General features: G+C 46.9%; 1 protein-coding gene across 1 annotated transcript in view; it reads left to right on the forward strand.

Annotated features, from left to right (window-relative positions):
• Positions 1-354: 354 nt before the first annotated feature.
• PSTPIP1 (proline-serine-threonine phosphatase interacting protein 1) overlaps positions 355-21,950 on the forward strand; it is a 91,623-nt gene continuing 70,027 nt past the window's right edge. Inside the window, exon 1 of the mRNA XM_069071261.1 lies at positions 355-911. Within this exon, the coding sequence (XP_068927362.1) occupies positions 879-911 (33 nt within the window). The 5' untranslated portion in view covers positions 355-878. The remainder of the gene's footprint in view (positions 912-21,950) is intronic.

Consider the following 21,950-nt stretch of genomic DNA (forward strand, 5'->3'; position numbering starts at 1 on the left):
CCTTCTTTTCCTCCTTGGGCACCATTCCTCCTTCCTGCTCCCACGAGGAATCTCCATGATGGGGCATTTCTGCCCCAGTGGCTGTCTGTGGGTGAGGGATGCACTGAAGATGGTAGCAGCCCCATGAGAGGCCCTGACTGCCCCATCAGCCCCAGGGCCTCCCTGCAGAGAGCTGTCAGCCCTGAGCCAAGAGGAGAAAGGCAGGGACAGCAGTTGACACACAATGATTTCCTTGATTCAGTTGGGGGCCCTCGAAGGAAACTCACTTGCATAGGGTATCTGAGAAGCCACATTTCCTGTGTGGGGATGCTCGCCATTGCAAAAAAACCAGCTGGAGATAGGGCTGGAGATGATATGACAGCGCCATCCCTGCAGAGGCCCGGGCCTGGGGGCTGGGGTGGGGGCAGGGGAGGGAGAGGAGACACCCTCCCTGCGGTTGCTGCTTTCTGTTTCCGACTACTTGCCCTCCCTTTGAAGGTGGAGAGGCTGCCCTTTATCTCTGGGCTGGGCTTGAGAGTGCATCACTTTGGAAAGAGATCCTGTAGGTGCTGGGAGCTCTGCTGCCGGTCCAGCCAAGGGCAGGCCCAGGGCTTACATCACAGAACAGCTTCAACTTCCTCATTTCAGCAGCTTCTGGACTCCTCACTCACAAAAAAAATCAAAACAGGTTCAGCCCCCTTTTTTTTTTAAACTTCAGTCCACATTGGGTTTCCATCAACAGCTCAGAGAAAGAGAGACACAGGCAGACACAGTGCAAGTGACTGGAGGGGTGACTCTCTTCCCCCCTTGGCTGGTGGGGCGAGTCAGAGACCTGACTGGGACCTCTTCAGGCTGCTCTGCCTTCTCTAGAGAGACCTGGGCAAGAATCGGGCCCCACCATGACCCAGCTTCAGTTCAAAGATGCATTTTGGGTGAGTAGAGAGTGCCTTTCTCTTCCCCCAGATGGTCTGGCTGTCACCTTCCCTCTACCTCCCAAAGTTTTCCAGCTGAATAGATGTCGGTGTGTTTGATCAGGGTTTTAAAGTTTGTTTATTTTTTAAGTGAAAAAATTAAGGAAAAGGGCCCCCTTGGAAGTGTTCTTCCCCTCCCCCCTCCAGCTTCCTCTTGCTTCTGCCACAATGAGAGTTCTGTTCATCCCTCTTGGTGAAGAGAGGGCTAAGAGTTCATGAAAGTCTAGACTGGCCATTTTTTCTTTGAATGTCAAATGCTTGGTTCTGTTTTCTGTTGGCTCCCTTAGTCTTCACCTTGCCTCTCTCCTGCATCCATGGCATCTAGGTGGCATGAGACTCTCTCTGTCTGTCTGTCTCTGTCTCTCTCTCTCTCTTTCTGTCTTGCTCCCTCTCTATCTGTCTCTGTCTATCTGTCTCTCTCTGTCTGTCTCTCTCTGTCTTTATGTCTCTGTCTCTCTGTCTCTGTCTCTCTCTCTATGTCTCTGTCTCTGTCTCTGTCTTAGACCCAACCCACCAGTGTTCCCTCCCTCCCTTAAGGTGCCCTCTGAGCTCTCCGGGTCAGAGGAGAAAGTCCCCTGGTGGGTCACCCCACTGGTGACACACAGGCCTTGGTTCCTCCCAGACTGTGACCAGCATATGGAGGAAGCAGGCCCAGAGCTGAGATGTCCTGCCTGCTAGGCAACTTCTGGTATGAATGTGATACATGTTGTAGGAGAGGTCGGAGAGCCACTTGTGCTCAGAGAAATTATCAGGGCTTTTGACCGATAAGAAGGAAGAAAACAAGCATAATTAAGCACCTAATGTATGCCAGGAATTTTATAAATATTAACTCATTTGATTCTCACAAGAGCCCTGGGAAGGAGGTGTTATTAGTATCCCCATTTTACAGATGGGGAAATTGAGGCAAACCAAAGTTCAGTGACTTGCCCATGGTCACAAAGCTAGAAAGTGTCTGAGGCTGGATTCGAATTCCGGTCTTCCCAACTGCAGGCTCAGCTCCGGGGCTGCCATTGGTCTGCCTGAGGGTTAGCGGGTGGCTTGTTGCACAGGTGGTTGCTCGGGGACCTGGGTGATCATCCTTATTTTACAGGACAGGCAGTGTCTGTAGGGTGTTGGTCTTGGAGTCAGGAAGACCTGAGTTCGATGCATGTCGGTTTTGTGACCTGAGTCAGGTGACAATCTCTCCGAGCCTGTCTCAAACAGCATTTACTGATAATGCTGAGCACAGAGCCTGGCACACAGTAGGCACTTAATAAATGCTGGTAGGCTGATTGAATGAAATCATGGGTTTGTTTCAAGGCTCATGTGAGATCATGTGAGTAGAGGGCTTTGCACGCCGCAAGATTCTGTGCGGATTTCAGTGCTTGTCAGTATTCGTGACATAGCTCACAGATCAGGAGCTGAAAGAGGACCCAGAGGCAGTCCGTCTAACTTGCTCATTTTACAAATGAGACAGACGACTGAGGCAGAGAAAAATGAGGTCACTCGATGACCAAATGCTGAGAGTTTAAGGGATAGCCCTGGCCTATGAGTCTGAATCCAGTCAACTCTGCGCCATATTGTCGGAGGTAAGGATGGGACGCCTTTTCCCCCAAGGCTGGCATTGCCTGGTCCTCTGGCCCATCTGGAGCCTGAATGGGAATCACCTCACTACAGCATCCTAGGCAAGGGACTGTCTACCTCCTACCAGAAGACCTCCATTGATGGTGGGACTCTACCTTATGTGGCATGTTCTATTCTGGGGGACCTGCAGAGCTGGTCTCTGACATGTCAGCCCTTCAACTCTTTGAAGATGATGACCACGCCCTCCCAAACCTTCTCTTCTCCAGTTCAGAGCATGCCACTTCCTCTGCCCAGTCTTGGTATGGCATGGCTTCCAGGTCTCTCTCACTGTCGTCCCATTTGCCTTCTTCTGACCCTTTCTGGCTTGGCACCCAGAGTAGAGTCCACTATGCAGGTGTGCTCTGACCAGGGCTGAGGACGATGGGATTATTATTCAGCAGTGTGAGATGACACAGGTTTTGGAGACTTCTGGCTAATGCTATTGACTCACTCTGCACCTGTGCTCCACCAGAAAGAGAGCTCCAGAATCTCAGAGTTGGGTGGGGTCTCAGAAGTCCATTAGCCCAACCTGACCCAAATAAGAATTCCTCTTGATGTCAAATCAGCCAGTGTTCACCCATCCTTTGATGGGGAGAAGGGGAAGCCCCCTCTGGAGGGAACCCATTCTACTTTGGATGGCTCTCATTGTTAGGAAGCTTTCTTTTAGCAGTATCATAGAATAGTGGAGAGAGCACCGGACTTGTTATGAAGTCCTGGATTCAAATCCTGCCTCAGACACTAGTTCTGTGACCTTGCTAAAAGGTTGTACTGTGCCTCAATTTCCTCATCTAAAAAATGGAGAGTGAGGGTGGTGGATTCAATGGCCTCTAAGGAACCTTGTGACCCTAGTTCTCTGATCCTGATGTTAAGCCTGAGACATTTATTATACACACTGATGCCCATGATGGACTCTGTTTCTTAAGATGGGACCAGTTGAAGGTGCTCCAAATGCTAGTTGAGTTGAGGTCATTGTGGGCACCTGAAAGACAGCTGCCAGCTGTGGGTGGGTGATGATGAGATGGGGAAGAGGGTTTCTGGGAAGAGCCAATTCTCTGAATGGCAAAGATGGAGGGTGGGGCAGATAGTGGTGAGAGCTGAGTAAGCAGCAGGAAATAGCTTCCTGAGAAGCCACCCCGCCCTCCTCAGAGCTCCCACTGCCTGACCTGTAGGCCCTGCTCTCCTCTTTGCCCCCTCCCCTGCTCCAGGGGCTGCACCTAGGCAGAGCTCACAGCTTCCCCCTCCCCTGTGTGCCCACCACTGGCAAACGGGAACAACTTGGACTCAGCTCCAGCGGGAGCTTCCACGGTCACCGCCTGGGTCACCTTTCTTCTGTAGCCTCTGTGCTGGGCAGAGGGGCTCTGAGCCTGGGTGGTGGTCCATGGGGGCACTCTTAAAGCCTAGGGATTTGGACTGGGAGGGGACTTAGACATCATAGAACATCTCTAGTTTTAACTTCCAAAGCTGCTTCCTATAGGGGACCTTTCTGGATTCTTGCCCCCCACCTTGTCAGTATTCCCCCCCCCCAACTTACTTTGTGTTTGTTGAGGGCAAATTCCCTTGTGTTTTGTATTCCCAGAGTCCAGCACCAAGTGCCTAGTAAATAAACACTTGCTTGATTTTTTATAGAGGAGGGGACTAAGACCCACAAAGGTTGAGACTTTGGCCAGAAGCCGAGCACCCAGGTGGGACATCTTGGCTGAGCCACAAAACAAGTCATATCACCTTGGACGAGTCATGTAACCAATAAGGTCCCTCCCAACTCAGAGATTCCATGAATTTATCTTTGCCTCAGTTTCTCCATCTGGAAATCAGGGAGAATAATACCATTCCAGCCTGCCTCACAAGGAGCTTATGAGTATCAGATGCGGTACTGATCACAAAAGAACTCCCCAAAAATGCAGTATCTAGTACCGTTCAAATGCAAGGCTTTCTTGGCTCCTTTGAAGCTGTTCTTTCATTTCCTGGGGTTGTTTGAAAAGATCATGTGCAGTAATAATGGCAAGAATGGTAGGGCCTCAGGGCTTCCAAAGCTCACTTATCTAGAAGGGAGGATACAAGGTGGCCAGGTCTGCCCAATGCTGGATGTCTCTGAAGCTTCCTCAGTTTCACCATCTGCAGTACAAGGAGGTCGGGCTAGATGGCCCCTGAGGTCCCTTCCAGATCCATGATCCCAAGTGATTATGTTGCTGCCACAGCTGTTGGGGGTGATGCAGATGAAAGGGAGCCAAGAAGCATTCTGAACAGCCTAGACTGCACTTGAATGAAAGTTTTTGGAGCTTACCCAGAGAACGCCTGAAATCTCATTCAGCATTTACTGACTCTTCCTTTTCGCATAGTTCTATTTTTCCATTTTTCCTTTCCTTTGTTTTGCTCCTACCTGATAGTATTTCATATTTTCCAATTACATGTAAAGATAATTTTCAACATTCACTTTTATAAGATTTTGATTTCCAGATTTTTTTCTCCCTTCCTCCCTCTTCTCCCCCCCTCCCCAAGACAGCATGCAATCTGATATAGGCTGTACATGTACAATCATATTAAACATGTTTCCACATTAGTCATGTTGTGAAAAAAGAATCAGAACAAAAGGGCAAAAAATAGAGAAAATAGTCTGCTTCGATCTGTATTCAGACTCCATAGTTCTTTTTCTGGATGTGGATAGCATTTTCCATCCTAAGTCTTTTGGAATTATTTTAGATAATCACATTGCTGAGAAGAGCTAGTCATCGCACAATGTTGCGGTTACTGTCCTTGCACACGGTTCTAACTATTGGATCATCTGGCTACTGAACTCATAAAAGTGACATGCTGTACATTGGCCCCCTAGATTCTCAGAATTGGAAGGAACCTCAGAGGACATCTTAGGCCAATACATATCTGAAACAGGATTCCCCTCTCTAGGAAGGAGCTACAGACAGGTGTTTCCACACATTGATATTATTGATAATGATATATGATTTCCAGGTGATGGCAAAGGAGTCAAAAGCAGTTACAGGGTATTAGCCCCATTTTACAGACGAGGAGACCAAGGTAGGGTGGATTGTCTGGGAACATACAGCTGTGGAAGGGGTTCTGAGGGCTTTGGGCCTTGAGCCTAGGTTTTCTGACTCTCAAGTCTGGAGTTCATTCCTTCGCAGGCACTGACTGTCATCCTGAATGCTCCTTCAGACAAAAGTGACTTTGTTTCCCAATTGGTCAGTCCTCCTAGAATTTTCAAGGAAAGAAAAACAAACTCTGGCTTGGAGTCCCTCATCACCCCTTCCACTTAACCCGCCCCGTAACATCTCTTCTCTTTGGAGGCAGTCTGGTAGAATAGACCTTGTAATCAAGGAGACCCATGTTTGAATCCTACCACAGATGCCTGGGCTGTATGACCCTGGGCAAGTCCCTTAACATCTGTCAGTTTCAGATTCCTTATTTATAAAGTGGGGATGTTAAGAAGAATAAAAATAAAGTCCATCATACCACAAAGACTTCTGTGTAGAAGATCAGTGAATGTGGGGGAAGCTGGCATCATCTACTGGAACCCAAACTGATAAACCCAAGACATACCTCTTTTCACTTTCTTAGAGTCATAAAATGAATGAATATGTTCATTTGCTATAGGATCCTAGATCTACAGTAGAAATGAAAGGGAAATTAGAGGTCATCGGGGACAGTTTCCTCCTTTTACAGATAATATAGAGGCCCAAAGAGAGGAAGCAACTTGAAAGAAAGGTAGTAAATGGTAGGTGAGCTCAGGGTCTCAGCCTTCAAGTCCAGCGCTCTTTCTGTGGCACCATCTACCTCTCTGGGGTGAGACTTTGTCTCAGTGCTGGAGACAAAAAGATGAAATGACTAGGGAGTTCATGGTCTACCAAAAGGCACGGAGGTAGCCAAGGGGAGATGGAGACGGAGAGCTTTAGCAACAACCAAGGACAGAGAGAGAGAGCACATTCATTTGAGGGGGGATCGAGGGAGGACTCATGGGAAGATTCTGAAAGACTGAGTGCACACTTCATGAATTCAAAGACCAGGAAGAATCCAGCAAACAGCTGAGCTGGGATATCCAGTGCCTGAAAGGAGCATGAAAATCAGCTGGAGATAGATTGGAGAGAGCCTCAAACACTGGGCTAACAAGCTTACATTTTATCTTAGAGGCTATGGGGAGACAAGAAAGGTTTTGAACAGGAACATGACCTGTGATTTAGGAGGATTGTTTTGTTAGGGACTGGGTTATTTGTAGGGAAAATGGAAACAGAGAGATCAGGTAGAAGGCTTTATAGCAAGTGAGAGGGACAAGGACCAGGGGCAGTGCACAGAAAGAGATGGATGGGAAAGGTGGGTTGGTTTTGGTACAGACTTGTCATTTAATCAGTATAGGGAACTCCACTGTAGACACTTTCTACCAATGAAGCTTGGTTCCTGCTCGGCAACTTTTATGGTTGAGAGAATCCTTGCTGAGAGGTGATGTGCCCAGGTCAGTGACTGAGCGAGGGTGTGCCAGATGTGGGATTTGAACCCAGGTTTTCTTGACTCCAAAGGTGGCCTGTTATCTGCTCTCTGTGGGAAATGATGAAGGAAAACTGACAGAATCAGGCCACTGGTTGTCTATGGAGGAGGTGGTTGGGTATAGGATGAGGAACTGAGGGAATCACAGTCATAGAATGTCTGAGATGCAAGAGAATTAGGAAGCCAGCTATGGGGCAAGCCAATGTTTGGCCAATGCCAATGAAACCTGGCAGTAAAGTCTTAAAATATTTTTCCTTTACGTTTCTAAAAATGCCCACTGCCAATGGCACCAAAGAACATTTCAGTTCCATTCCACAAAGAAGCATGACATTGTCAGAGGAAGAGTGCGGAAAAGTCTAGACCAGGGTCAACAGATGTGAGTTTGAATCCTACCTCTGGATTCCTCTAGTCTGAACCTCAGTGTTATCCTCTGTAAAATGGGTCTGATATTACTTGTACTGCTTACCTTGTGGGAGAAATTGTGGGAAAAGTACTTTTTAAAACTTGCTCTATAAATCTGTAAAACAATTCCTAAAAGCACAGGAGTTTTATAAGTTACTTACTTCTCCAACATCATCATCATTATCATCATTTTCTTACCCAATCTCTGTATTAAACAGTGGAAGGATCCCATAGCTAGGTTGGATCCTTAGACAACACCACGTGGCCCACTGATGACTCCTGCTCAAAAGAAGCTGCCTAGGAGCCTGAAAAGTGGAGCTTGGGAGACTGGGTTCAAATCCTGCTGTTAGTACTTCTTACCTCTCTGGTCTTAGCAAAGTGTGTCATCTCTCAGGGCTTGAGGTTCTCATGTGTAAAATGGGCTGGCTCTGATTCCGGAGGACTGATGAGAAAGCCTGTTCCTGATGGGAGGTGAGGGGCTCAGGGTACAGAATGAGACTTACATTTTCAGACAGGGCTGACTTGGAGAGTTGTTTTGTTTGATTATGCATATATATGTAATGAGTGTTTTGTTTTTCTTTTCTTTTTCTAAGGGAGGTATATGGAAAGAAGAGAATTAGGGTTAGGTTTAGGGAATCCTAATTCCGGCACTAACCCTAATTTTAAAAATAAAAATACAGTGGCTAGACTAGGTGGCCTCTGTGGTCCTCCCTCCATTCTCAATTTGTGCGATCTTTTCCAACATGTTAGGAATGCCCAGAATTTGTGCTGGTGGGGGCAGAGGGGAGCTTTAGGGGGAGAGGAGCTGTGTATGGTGAGCACAGGGCTCAGCTTGAGGTGAGAAGGATTTGGGTTTAAATCCTTCGTCTGATGTTTACTACTTGTGTGATCTCTGTAAAAGTAGGGGGTTGGATCATATGACCTCAAATATTTCTTCCAATTCTAAATCTATGATTCTATGAACCTCTCTAGTCTCAGTAAGCATTCTAAGGCTATAAATTAAAGACAAGTTGAAATTTGAGCAATTCTGTGTTTGAAAATTTCCTCCCTCCCACTTTATTCCTGGATTTTTAAAAAATCACGGCTTAGGTGCTGAACCCCAGATGATGACAGAATGTGGAATGTTGGAACTGGGTGGGACCTTAGAATCCAGAACCCAGAATATCCAAGGTGGAAGGAACCTTAGAACAGAAGATGCCAGAGCTGGGAGGGATCTTACAACAGAGAATGTCAGAGCTAAGAAGTGCTCTTAGAACAGAGAATGTCAGAATTGAGAGGGTTCCTAAGATCCCAAAGACCATCTATCAGACACACTTTGGCTCCCACAGACAGCACACCGGATGTTTCTGGAACCTTTCATCTGCTTCATGGAACCCTGGGGTTCCACAGAGTATAGACTGAGAAATGCTTCTGTGGTTGAATGAGGACTGGGCAATCGGAAGCCTTCAATTCTAACCCTGGTTCTACCATAAATAACTCAATCTGTCCGATGTCAAGTTCTTTCCCAAGTGATGAAAGGTTTGAATTAAGTGATCTGAGTTGAGGATTATTTATTGGAAGAAAGATTAGAGATATTTTAATTCACCTTCTCCATTGTACAGATGTGCAAACTAAGGTACTCCAGAGAGGGGAAGTAATTCACCTGGGTCAAGGTCAGGGATAGGAATAAGACCAGGTCCCCTCCTAGTCCAATGTTTGCTCTCCCCCAACCCCCAGTTGCAATCATAAGTTAACTTGAAGCTTAGGGATACCAACCAGCTTTTCACCTTTTGCCCAGAAACATGGTTAGCATCACCAGGCTGGATAGTTCATTCATTCATTCATTTGCTCATTCATTTACTAAATACTTATGGAAGTTGTAGCATGTGCTCATGTGTACACCTTAGTAAATCATCTTGGCAGACAGGCTAGACAAGGTGAGGGTACTGACAGGCCTCGAACCCGTCAGTAAGGTAGAGGGACGTCTACTCCAAATATGTGAAGATTGGGGCGGGTGAGAACGATTTGTTCCAACGGCCATAAAGGCAGCTGAACAGGTGCTGTGGAGTGCTTAGAGACTGGTTAGACATCAAAGATGCCAAGGTCACCCCCTGCATCCTGGTCCATTACCAGTCATCCTGCTTCTGTCCTGCCACTGGGCTTGGATGACTCTGGACGAGAGAGCGAGGCTTTGAAAACGAAGGATCCACAACAGCTTACCATGTATTCTTGCCTCTGTCCCAAACTGGCATACATGACCTTTTGCAGACAGGGATCCCAAGCCCCAGAGGAACAAGCTCACTCACTGGCCATACTCTAGGTCTTCAAGGTGTTCTTGTGGCTGCTATGCCTTCAGTGACCTTCTTCCCTCTCTACTCTACCTGCTTGATTCCTCCCCATCCTCGGAAGCCTAACTCAAAGGCCACCACCTCCCAAAGGCCATCCTTGATCTGCCTTGTTACTATCAACATTCTTGCTGAGATTCCACTTCACTCTCTGCTTGGCACTGCTTTAATGCATCTGTCATATATTACTGAGTATCACAGTTATCTGTGCTTGTGCCATACTCCCAGTTAGACTCTAAGCTCCATGAGGGCACGTCTTATTTGAATTTTGTATCCCTACCCTGGGTTAAGTAAAAGACACAGAATATATGTTAGTAAAATTGAATTGCAACATCTATAATATAGCACTTATGAAGATACAGACTCACCCTTGTATGATGCAAGCACCCTTCCATCCCCACCCTCCACCCTCTACTTCCCTGGACCCCAGTCTAAATTTCCTTCTATTTCCTCAACTTGTGACGACCTCCCTGTGGCACTATTTGGAATAGGGTCCAGCTGTTGTAGAGTCTGGGGTAGGGCCCTGAAGGGACCCCTTCCCAGACATCTCTCTTTCTACAGCATATCAGGGCTCATAAAGTCCTTCCCTTGCAACAGCCAGGTGAGATACCATTACCAATATAAACACCCCCATTTTACATATGAAGAAATTGATGCTATGACAGGTGAAGTGATTTACTCATTATCACACAGGTAATAGAACTTGAATCTTGTCCATTGAGTTCTATTCTTTCCACCAGAGGGGGCTGCTTTACCTCCCCCTTCCCCCCAAGCTATTCCATTCTAAGTTGGAAGTAGAGTAAGATACCCCCAGAGCAGGACAGACACCGCTGAAGACGAGCCCCGCGGATGTCAGCACCATGGCCAGAAATAGGTTCAGAGCCAGTAACACCTGGCTTACTCTGTCCTATGGTTATGGACAGCTGTCCTATGATTATGGACACAATATAACTGCATTGTTCTGCCACTTTGAACATGCAGGGGTGGTGTAGAATGGGAATTTTTTTCCTTTTTGGAAGGGGGAAGGCAGGGCAATTGGGGTTAAGTGACTTGCCCAAGGTCACACAGTTAGTAAGTGTTAAGTGTCTGAGGCCGGATTTGAACTCAGGTCCTCCTGACTCCAGGGCCGGTGCTCTATTCACTGCACCACCTAGCCGCCCCTGGAATGAGAACTTTTTATTTTTTAAGCAATCGGGGTGAAGTAACTTGCTCAGGGTCACACGGCCAGGTGTTTGAGCCTGGGATTCGATCCCCAGGTCATCCCGACTCGGGGGCTGGTACTTTTACTCGCTGAGCCACTTGGCTGTCCCTAAGCAATTGGGGTTAAGTAACTTGCTCAAGGTTACATGGCCAGGTGTTTCTGGGTGGGTGCTAAGTGTCTGAGCCCGGATTCAATCCCAGGTCATCCCGGCACTGGGGCCCGTACTCTTACTCACTGTGCTACCTGGTTGCCCCTGGAATGAGAACTTTTAAGGGGGAAAAACAGCAGTTCCTAATCCAACTAGTTCATTAGACTGGCCCAGAGTTGAAGAGCCTTTGTTCAGATCCAGTTATTTCTAGAGAGAGAGCTTTAAATTCAGGAAAAAATGGAATCACAGAATTTGAGGGTTGGAGATGAACTCAGCAGTCACCCAACCCACCCTCCACCTGAAAGGAATACCCACTACAACACACAGTGGTCACCCAGCCTGTGCTAGATCCCCAAGGACCCCCCACAAGACAACCAACTTCATTTGGGACCAGTTTGAATGCTTAAAAAGCTTTTTCCTGTCATCAGGCCTAAATCTGCCTTTTGTCCTTCTTTCCAGTATTCCTGTGGTTGCCCTTTGAGGACAACAGAACAAATCTCATTAACCTTTCACATATTGAGTCCTTTAGATATTTAAAGCCAGCTCTGCTGTCCCCACTGAGGTTTCTATTCTTGACTAGTTAAGTCAAGTCATCTTTTATCCTTTAGATAATCTTTCTAGGAGATCATCCCAGGCACTTCACCATCCTGCTAGCCCCCCCCCCCCCACCACCACTTGGGTCACTTACCAGTTTATCTTGCCCTTCTTAAATCATGGGGAACTGAACTCAGGATGAGGGCCCAGTGAGGATCCAGTATAGGGGGACCATCTCTTCCTTTGTCCTGGAAGCCATCCCCTCTTAATGAAGCCCAAGATCTCATCAGTCTTGTTAGCAGCCACATCACACTGCTGATTCACTCATATTGAGCCTACAGCACAGCTGTGTTGCTGGTGATCCCCAGGGGACTTCTCTGATGGCACTCTTTCTGTATATTTTCCCTGGAGTAGTGACCCACAGGGAGGTGATCAGAGGGCCTGGTGGCTTAGGTCTGAACTCTCCCTCCTCCAGGTGTCTCTGTTGGGGGGCTGAGGTTGGCATCCGCCCCTTGGCTGAGGGCGCCATCAGCTTCCTAGTACTGGTGAGTCTGGTGATAAGGGCTTTCTGAGAGAGTCTGGGCTATATCTCTGACACAGTAATTGTCTGAGAGTCTGCCCCATCAACTTCAGGGCATGGTAGAGGCATTTAGTCCTTGGAGAGAACCTCCACCCCCATTTTTTGGAAGAGCAGCTGTTGCTGGGTCTTAGACAAGGCCATATCAGCCTTGAGAGAATCTTAGTAGATAAAACAAAGTCTTAGATATGAAAAGTGACATTTTTGGACTGGACCAGTGATTTCATTGGTGTAGGCTTAATTCAACTCTCAGGGAGGAAACACTCTACCAAGGAGTCAGTATTTGCTCTACAACTAAGAATGTGGCCTGTAGGGCTGAGGGGAGAAGTGGATGGCCCAACACCACACAGAGGGTATGTGTTAGAGGCAGGATTTGCACCCAGGTCTACACCATGCTGACCCCTTCTACACCATACCTCTTTTATTAAGTAGCAGAGCCAAGACTTGAATCTAAGTCTTTTGACTTCCAAGACCGTTGTTCTTTCTACAAAACAGAGATAGAATGGCTTAGAAGCTCTGCTTCTCAATGGCCATCCACCATTCAAACTCTGTACTTCTCACTCCATCCCAGAAACCTCTGCTCACCAGTCATAGTCTTACACACACACACACACACACACACACACACACACACACACACACGCGCGCGCACACACACGCACACACACACACACACGCACATGAACACGCACACACACACTGAGTACTTTGCATTCTGGGAATCTGACTGACTATAGATAAGTAAGTACAGACTATTCACAGCTCAAACAATTATTCATTCACTTTCCTCTCGTGCTTTAAGTAAATCCGGCCAGTCTTCATAATATGGAGTATAGGCAGACAGGTATAAGGATGCCCGTCTTGTTGCCTAGTATATAAGGAATAGAAGACATTCCTAAAATCCAGCCTTACAGGGATTATTATTACTTTAGAAATATAAACCAGTGGTGCACTAGTTAAGTCAAGTCAAGAAGCATTTATTAATCCCCTACAAAGTACCAGGCATTCTGCTAAGCCCTGGGGATATAAAGACCAAAACATGAGCCCCTGCCCTCAAGGAGCTCCCAGTCTAATGGAGGAGACAACATGCAGGGACAACCTTAGGGAAGGCACCAGCATTAAGGGACTCAGGAAAGGCTTTTTGTAGAAGGTGGGATTTTAGCAGAGACTTGAAGGAAGCTAGGGAAGCCGGGAAGCAGAGATGGTGAGGAGCATTCCAGGCAGGGGGACGGCCATAGAGGATGCTGGGAGCTCAGAGATGGAGAGATGGAGAGGTGGAGGAGCTAGGAGGCCAGGGTTGAGGGAATCACAGAGTAGGGGGTGGGTTGTAAAGGGTAAGAAGACTAGAAGCTGTTCAGCTTTGCTGGTTACCCAGTCCTCATCTGTCTTTCCTGGTCTCTGAAAGGTAAAGTATCCTACTTGGGAAGTTGCCAAACACCGTACAGCTACAAGCCTGTCCAGAATGGCAGGGAGGCAGGAGCCTTTAGAAATGGCACTATTTTATACACTGGGGGTTGAAGGGAGAGGACATCTTTTTAGTGCCCCAACATAAGCTTGGTAGAACCACATGTGTGCTTGTGATTGATCAGTCGTACAACTCTCTGGGCCTGATGTTTTGTGGGACTTTTTATGGCCTAGGTTTCCTTGTTGAGTGACACACATGGTCTCGGGTCAACAAATTGTTGGGCAACAGGATGTCAGCCCCAGAGACCTGCCTGAAGAGGAACTTGCTGGTTAGAAACCGAGTTGGTTTGCTGGTTTTTTTCATATTCAGGAAGATCACCCCAGGAAATAGGGGCCCGGAGGCTGTACCAATCAGAGAGTGCCCTGGGGCTGCTGAGGGCTAAGGGAAGGAAGTAGAATCTAGTTTGTGGGGTTCCCTCATGTGTCAGGTTGCAGGGCAAGTCCCTAAATGCAGATGTGAATGGGAGGAAGGAGGAGAAGATGCTGAGCTTGTCCTTAATGCCCATCTTTTTAACGCCCTTTCACAGGGGTAGGAAGGGCATCTCAAGTGAAGAAACTGCTTCCTGGAGACTTTCAATGACTTGTTTATGGTACACAGCAGACTTCAGCTCAAGCAATTATTAGGCACCTATTATGAACATTTTATTCTGCACTTAGTACTAGGGAAGCATAGATGAAAAGTAATAAGACCTGCCTTCATGGAGCTTCTACTCTCCTAGGAGGAATGTACAGAAGTTAGCACGGAGACTACGAAAGGGACAAAAGGGAGAAGTCTAGACAAAATGCTCAGGAAAGTCTGAGGAGGCAGGGCTCATTTTGCCTGGAGGAACCAGGGAAGTCTTCTTGGAGTAGGTTTTTCCCAGCTGGGCCTTAAAGGTAGAGAGCAATACTTAGTTACTACCTCTGGGGTCAGATATAAAATCCTCTCTTGGCATTTATAAGCTCCTCACAACCTGGCCCTTCCTCCCCTGCCATTCTCTGGCCTAGCCATCCTGGTCTACTGCTTACTTTTCCCACCTGACCCTCCACCTCCCATCTCCAGCCTGGCACTGGCTGCCGCCATGCAGCCATGCCTCCGCCTCAGCTTTGGTGGCTCCCTTCAAGACTCAGCACAAATCCCCCTTCTGCAGGATGACCCTCCCATTCCCCCATCCCTCTCCCCCAGCTGCCAGCCAGTGCCTTCTCTTCTCAAGTCACCTTCTGCCCCTGTACCTTCTTCTCCTCTGGGTCTGCCTGCAAGGGCCAGATCACTTTCATGTTTTCTCCCCCATTAGAATGTGAATGCCTTGATTATTTTTGCTTTTCCTCATGTGGCCCATGGTTTGGGCCCTGCCACCCGTAACATTTGTGTCTCCAGCACTTATTTAGCACAATAGGGCCTGGCCCATAGTAAGTGCTTAATAAATTCTTGCTTGATTTTAGTAGGCAGTGAGAGGAGCATGTTCCAGCTGTGGGGGATGGTCTATGTCAATGGATAGAGACAGGTGAGGACAAGATCTGGGAACCCAAAATAACTAGAATGTACCATAGCTTGTTTAAGGGATAATTGGGAGTTAAGGCTGGAAATAGAGGTTGGAAATAGGTTGTGAAAGGCCTTTGATGTTGGGCTAACGCATTTATATTTATCCCCTGGGAGCCGCGAGAGATTCTTGAGCAGAGGAGTTACAAGATTGGTCATGGGCCCTGAAAAGAGGACTTTAGCATCTATATGAAGGACAAACTACAGAGACTGGAGGCAGAAACCCTGTTCTATAAGGGCTGACCAGGATCCAGATGTCCTGTCTCTGTGTCTTTTTTTTTTAATTTTGCTTTTTTGGGGAGGGCAGTTGGGGTTAAGTGACTTGCCCAAGGTCACACGGCTAGTTTTTGTGCTAAGTGTCTGAGGCCAGATTTGAGCTCAGGTCCTTCTGACTCCAGGGCTGGTGCTCTATTCACTTCATCATCTAGCCACCCCTCTCTGTGTTTTTCTTCAGCATTGTCGACTGTGTCTGGAATGGACTTTCTCTAAACCCCAAATGTGGCTATTGGCATTCCTTCCTTCTTTCTTTCAAGGCCCAAATCAGATGCTAACCTATGAAGCCTTCTCTGATGCCTTCACTCCAGTATGGCCCTCCCTAGTACTTTGTACCTCTGGAAAGTGCTTTGTAATCTCCCTAAGTCCTTATACTTGATTTAATATAAATTTGTTTTAGTTCCCCTAGGAGACTCTACACTTCCGGAGGGGAGGGTCTATTACCTTCAGCTTTGTCTCTGTGGGGATGAGTGCAGGAGCAGGGCCATAGTAGGTGTGATTGCATTCATTGTTCGTACTTACCCTGCCCTCCAGGGCCAAGCAGAAAAAGTCTGACCTTCCTTCCACATGCCCAACTCTGTGGTGTCCTTAAATCTTCTCTCCTTCACACTCAACATTTCCAGTTCCTTTAAAGGCGCCTCAGAGGGCCAGACTGCAAGGCCTTTGATCATTCTCTTTGCTTTCCTCTACACATCCTCCAGTAGCGGGAAGGGCAAGAGAATTTCTTAACATTCTTGGACTATGTTTCATGATTTTTTTTTTTTGCTTTTAAGATGTCAAATGAAACTTCTGTAAATGATTTACTTCCTGGTTCTCTGCGATGCCCCAAAGTAGTGAGACTACCTGTCCAAGGTCTCTAATTTAAGCCCCTGCAGTGGTCACTAGCCCTTCTCTGACCTTTTCTATCTGTCCTCCTGAGAAGTCACATAAAAACAGGCTTTATCATGTGTGTAATTAGCTCTTGTCTTCTTGGAACTCCATGAGTGCATGTAATTATTTTCCATCTTTTATGTGGTACTATAGCACTAACTGGCGATCTCTGTGCCCTAGGTACACAGCACAAAACATACCCTCAGCTAGGTGGTATATTTGGTGGGAGATGGATATCCTCGGATACCATGAGGACTCTGTTTGGGGCAGCTGCCATGAGGTAGGACAAGAGGAAGCAGGACTTAACAAGATGAGCTTTCTATGCCAAATGAAAGTGTGGGAAATTGCCCTCTAAACGTCAGCACCCTGGTGCAACACTCAGATGGTGCCTCCTGAGTTCTGGTGCAGCTGAGAGTCCAGTCAGGGTGGAATCTCTCCATTCTGTTTCAGCATCCAGAAAGGTGATCGCAAAGTCTAGAGAACTCCGTTTGTCTGTTGTGAGTCTAGCCCTGGCTGGAGGCCTCTTGAGTGCACCTGTCGAAACAATAGGAAGAGGGACAAAAATCAAACACTTAAAGAGCTAGGGCCCTGAAAGTGCTCAGGCTCTTGGATTACCCGAGGTGATGAGTCTGATGCTGGGGGAGAAGGAATATAGGGAAAAGACAAAAGACATTCCGAAGAAATACTAGATGAAACTTAGTTATAAACTGGATTTTGAGGATAAAGAATGGGGAGGGGTCCTAAATGACTCAAGGGCATCACATCAGTCCACCGCTTGGTGCCTCAGTTTCCCCATCTGTAAATCAGAGATAGCCATGGAGTTGTTGTAAGGCCAGTGCTCTGTAAACTGTAAAGACAACTTTTAATTCAAATGCTAAGTGTTTGTATGCTATTATCATCTCAGTGAATGGGAAGACACTCCATATTACAAGCTGAGATGAGGAAGTTGGGGAGAAACTGGTTGGGAAAAGATGGTGAGCTTGGTTTTGCACATGCTGAGTTCTATTTCCTTTAGGGATGTTTTCTCTAAGCCTTTGGAAATCCAAGACTGGAGTCTGGGTGAGGAGACAGCACTGAAGACATGGGAGCTCTCAGTACATGGATGGTAGATCTAGCCATGAAAATGAATAAATGAGCTAAGGAGAGAAGAACAGGGAGCTAGAGATGGTGCTGGGCAGCTAGGGAGAGAACAGGGAGCTAGAGATGGTGCTGGGCAGCTAGGGAGAGAAGAACAGGGAGCTAGAGATGGTGCTGGGAAGTCTGGTGAGTAGAAAGGCTTTGTCTGAGTCTTGGTGAAAAGGAGAACCTTAAGTAGGAATTTGTTCATCTGAGCAAAAACAATTCAAGGGAACTCAGTGGTACAGACAAAAGTCAACCTGAAGGAAGGAAGGAAGGAAGGAAGGAAGGAAGGAAGGAAGGAAGGAAGGAAGGAAGGAAGGAAGGAAGGAAGGAAGGAAGGAAGGAAGGAAGGAAATGAGCATTTATTAATCTCCTACCATGTGACCAGTACCACGTTAAAAGCTTCACAAATATAATGTCATTGATTATTACAACAACCCTTGAAAGTAGGAGCCATTATTGTCCCCATTTTTCAGATGAGGAAACTGAAGAAGGTAAAGGCTAAGTGACTTGCCCAGGGTCTCACAGTTAGTAAGTGTCTGAGGCCAGATTTGAACTTGGCTGTGCCACCTAGTTGCCTGGGAAAGGGAATGGTCTATCTCTATCCCTTCTTTTTCTATCCCATTCCTTTTTTATCTTGTCTTCTCCCAAAGCCCAATCTTTTTCCCACATCCCTAAGGGGGGGGCGGGGGGTGGGGGGAATGGGGGAGGAGGGAAGGAGCTAGCAGAAGACCATGACTGGGTAGTATTACCCCAGCAAGAAAATCTCCCTAAACCCTTCAATGTTAGCTCCCCAAAATAAAGTCCTTTCCCCACCTTAGTTATGGTTCTAAGGGTAGATAAATTGGGTCCCCAAAGGAAAGGAAAGACAAAAAAACCAGACCAGAGGCATTGAAGACAAACTACTCATAGGATCACAGACTAAGACTTGGAAGAGGTCATTGAGGTCATCTAGACCAACCTTCTAACTTTACAGAGTGGGAAACTGAGGCCAGTAGAGAAAGCCAGCTTGTCTTGGATCATAGTATCTTCACAACCTTGCCTGAGGCCAGACCTGGAAATCAAGGGTGCTGACCACGAGTTCACCCTCACCACATTGTTACTGTTGCTAATATCATTATAAAATTGCATCTTGATAGCACCGTAAGACACATAGAGCACTTTCCTCAAAGCAATCCTGTGAGGTAGATGTAACAGCAGTCATATTTGCTCCATTTTAGAGATGAGGAAACTGAGGTTCAGAGAGGGAAATGGTTTGTTGAGGATCATGCAATGAACCCAGGTCTCCTGGTTAGAAATCTAGCTCCCTTTTCACTATATCACATTCAATCAATGGATGGATCAGCAAGCATTTATTGTGCCTACTGTGTGCCAGGCTCTGTGCACTAGGGTTACAAAGACAAAAGTACTATAGCCCTTTCCCTTAGAGAGCTTGCATTCTCCTGGGGGGGAAGAGGAGGTGCAGGATGCAATATATTACACGCGCTGACAGGCTGGGTGATGCCTGGGGCAATCAGGGGAGACTCACTGGTACTTGAGTTGGACCCTGAAGGGAACCAGGGATTCCAAGAGCTGAAGGTGGGGAAGAAGAGCAGCCCCGGAATGAAGAAGAGCCTGGGCTGATGGAAAGTCATATGGGGGAACAGCAAGCTAGTCAATCTTCCTGAAGCATCGATGCCCGGGAGCCTGGGAGCACGGGCTGCAAACCAGCTTCATGTTGAACAAAAGAGTTTGTATTTTATCCTGGCAGCTATGGGGATCTACCTGTAGGAGCTTGGTGACCTCCTCTGTAGGAGCATCCCTTTGGCGACTGTGTGGAGGAGGATGGTTGGAACAGGGGAGGCAGGGAGACCTGATAGGCTTCCTGATAGGAGGCTGCTGCAATTGTCTGGGAGTGTGGTGATGGGTATCTTGAGCTAGTGTGGTTTGCAGAGGACCTGTTCACACAATGTAAAGTACAGAAGTGGTCACTATTTCCTTTCTTTCTGGTCACTTAATATGGGCTTGAAGACTGAGGGAATGGCTTCTGTGGCTCCATATAGCTCCATCTCGGGCAACTTTACAAAATGGTCGTGGAGTTAAGGGGAAACTGGGGGGTTCAGAGCAGTCCACTTCCATACCTTACTCAAATCTCACTTTCAGGACTCCAATCCTCTGGCCCAACAAGTCTGGGAAATGAAAGAAGCCCCTTCCCCTCCCCTCCCAGCCCCCCATACACTCTCCTTCAATCATAAGATATGGAGGCAACACTTGGCTTTGGGCTGTTCAGTCAGTCTCTTAAGTGACTGCTGAATGCTGAGTGTATGGGATTCTTGTGTCTGGCTGTTATTTAATATAATAGCTCACATTTATATGTCACTTACCTTGTGCAGGTACTGTGCTAAGCACTTTACAATTATCTTCTTTGATCCTCATAATAACCCTGGCATGTAGGTGCTGCTATTAATAATCCCCATTTTGTAGATCAGAAAATTGAGGCAAAGAAAAGTTAAGGGACTTGCCCAGAGTCACACAGCTAGTTACTGGGCAAGGCCATTCTTGAACTCAGGTTTTCTTGACTCCAGGCCCAGGGTGCTATCCATGGTTCCTGCCTACTTCTATTTTCAGTGTGTCTGCCTCTAATGAGAGCGCCTTCCCTCTTCTTAGTTGCTGCTTCAGGTCCTACAAGTACCCTTGGAGACCAGATAACCTTGCTTGTTAGAAGTGTGCGACATGGGGTGGCTAGGTGGCTCAGTGAGTATAGCACTGGCCCTGGAGTCAGAAGGACCTGAGTTCAAATCCAGTCTTATTAGCTGTGACCTTGGGCAAGTCACTTAACCCCAATTGCCCTGCTTTTCCCCCTCCAAAAAAATGAGTTTTGACTTAGTGGAGGAAAGCCAAAACCTGCTTCCTATGTGGAAGCTGAAGTGCTTAAGGAACATAAAGGTACAGAGAAAATTCCTCTTTTTCGTTGCAAAGTGAGCTGTTTATTTCCTGTTCTGCCTTTGCTTAGCTAAAACCAGAGAGAGAGAGGAAGAAAGAGAAAAGTGAAGAGGAAGAAAGGGGGATGGGAAGGGACTCCCATCACCAAATACAGCATCATCGAAATCAGGATTCAATTCAGTCTAATTCATTCTGAGTCTTTATGGAGCACCTACTGTGTACACAGGCTTGTGTTTGTCTGTACTCAGGGGGAGTCAGGAAAAGGAGGAGGTCTTGTGCCCACCATTGGGAGACAAGACCCCCACAGAAAACTTCAGCCAGAAGTAGCAGTTTCCTTTTCAATGGAGATCTCCAAGCAGAGGACAGGTGGGACAGATTAGATGCCCCATGAGGTGCCTTCCTGCTCTGAACGTCCATACGTTCATGAATCTGGAGCACAGAGAGAAAGTTACAGACTAATGTGGGACCAGGTGAATGTTGGATTCCGTTTGAGCAAGGATCAGAAGGAAGGCAGGGTAAGTACAATTTTATAACTGAATTCCCAGGTAGGAAGGGAAACACATCCATTAGCAAGTTCACCAGTGAGTCTGTGGTGCTATGTTCTGTCTGTGACAGGGCTGAAATACATCACCTTTAGGGTCCCTTCCAGCCAACACTCTAGGTTCTAGCTCCGAGATTCTGTGTTCAAATATTCTTTCTATCTCTGACAGTCTTTGTTCAAGGCTCCTTTCAGTTTGACATCCTTTGTTCTAAGGTAGGTAGCATCTAACTCTGAAGTTTCAAAATTCCGTCCTAAGTATCCTGGATTTGGAAGGCTAGAATAGTTTAGCAAGACAATAACCCCAAAGGGAGACTGCAGACCCACCTCTGACATTAAGCAGCTGTGTAAGTTCACACAAATCCCTTCCTTTCCACCCAGTGCTCCTTATACCCTTGTCCTCCCATAAATCTGGCATAAGAGGCATTTGAGGTGTTGAGGGCCTTCTGTGATTTCTTTCAAATGCGAAATGGAGAACAAGGATTGTCCATTGGTCAATCAGTCAGTCAACCAGCATTTATTTTAAAATCTCTGTGCTAATTCCTCTTCTTGTATTTTCTACTTGTCTGTTAATTAAAGTAAGATCGTTTTAGCCCCTTTAAAGCTGTCTTTTCTTTAGAAAAGCAGATCAAAGAGCCTGTGTTAGCAGGCCATCCCGGGTTTGCTAGGGTGCTTGCTAATACGTGGGGGGGGGCGACTAGGGGGATTGGCATAGGCAGACTTATATTTTAGGAAAATCAGTTTGGCAGCTAAGTGTGAGATGGTCTGGAGTAGGGAGAGACTTGAGGCAGGGAAACCAGTTTGGAAACTATTGTAATAAACAATCAAGGCATGAGATGATGAGGGACTGAACTAGAATAGAGAGAAGGGGATGTATATACCTATATCCATCCATCCGTCCATCCATCTATCTATCTATCTATCTATCTATCTATCTATCTATCTATCTATCTATCTATCTATCTATCTATCCATCCATCCATCCATCCATCCATCCATCCATCCATCCATCCATC

This window comes from Petaurus breviceps, unplaced genomic scaffold (genome assembly GCF_028583685.1).
Source record: "Petaurus breviceps papuanus isolate PSGF00001 unplaced genomic scaffold, PetGlider_PUasm1.0 90825, whole genome shotgun sequence".
Lineage (NCBI taxonomy): Eukaryota > Metazoa > Chordata > Mammalia > Diprotodontia > Petauridae > Petaurus > Petaurus breviceps.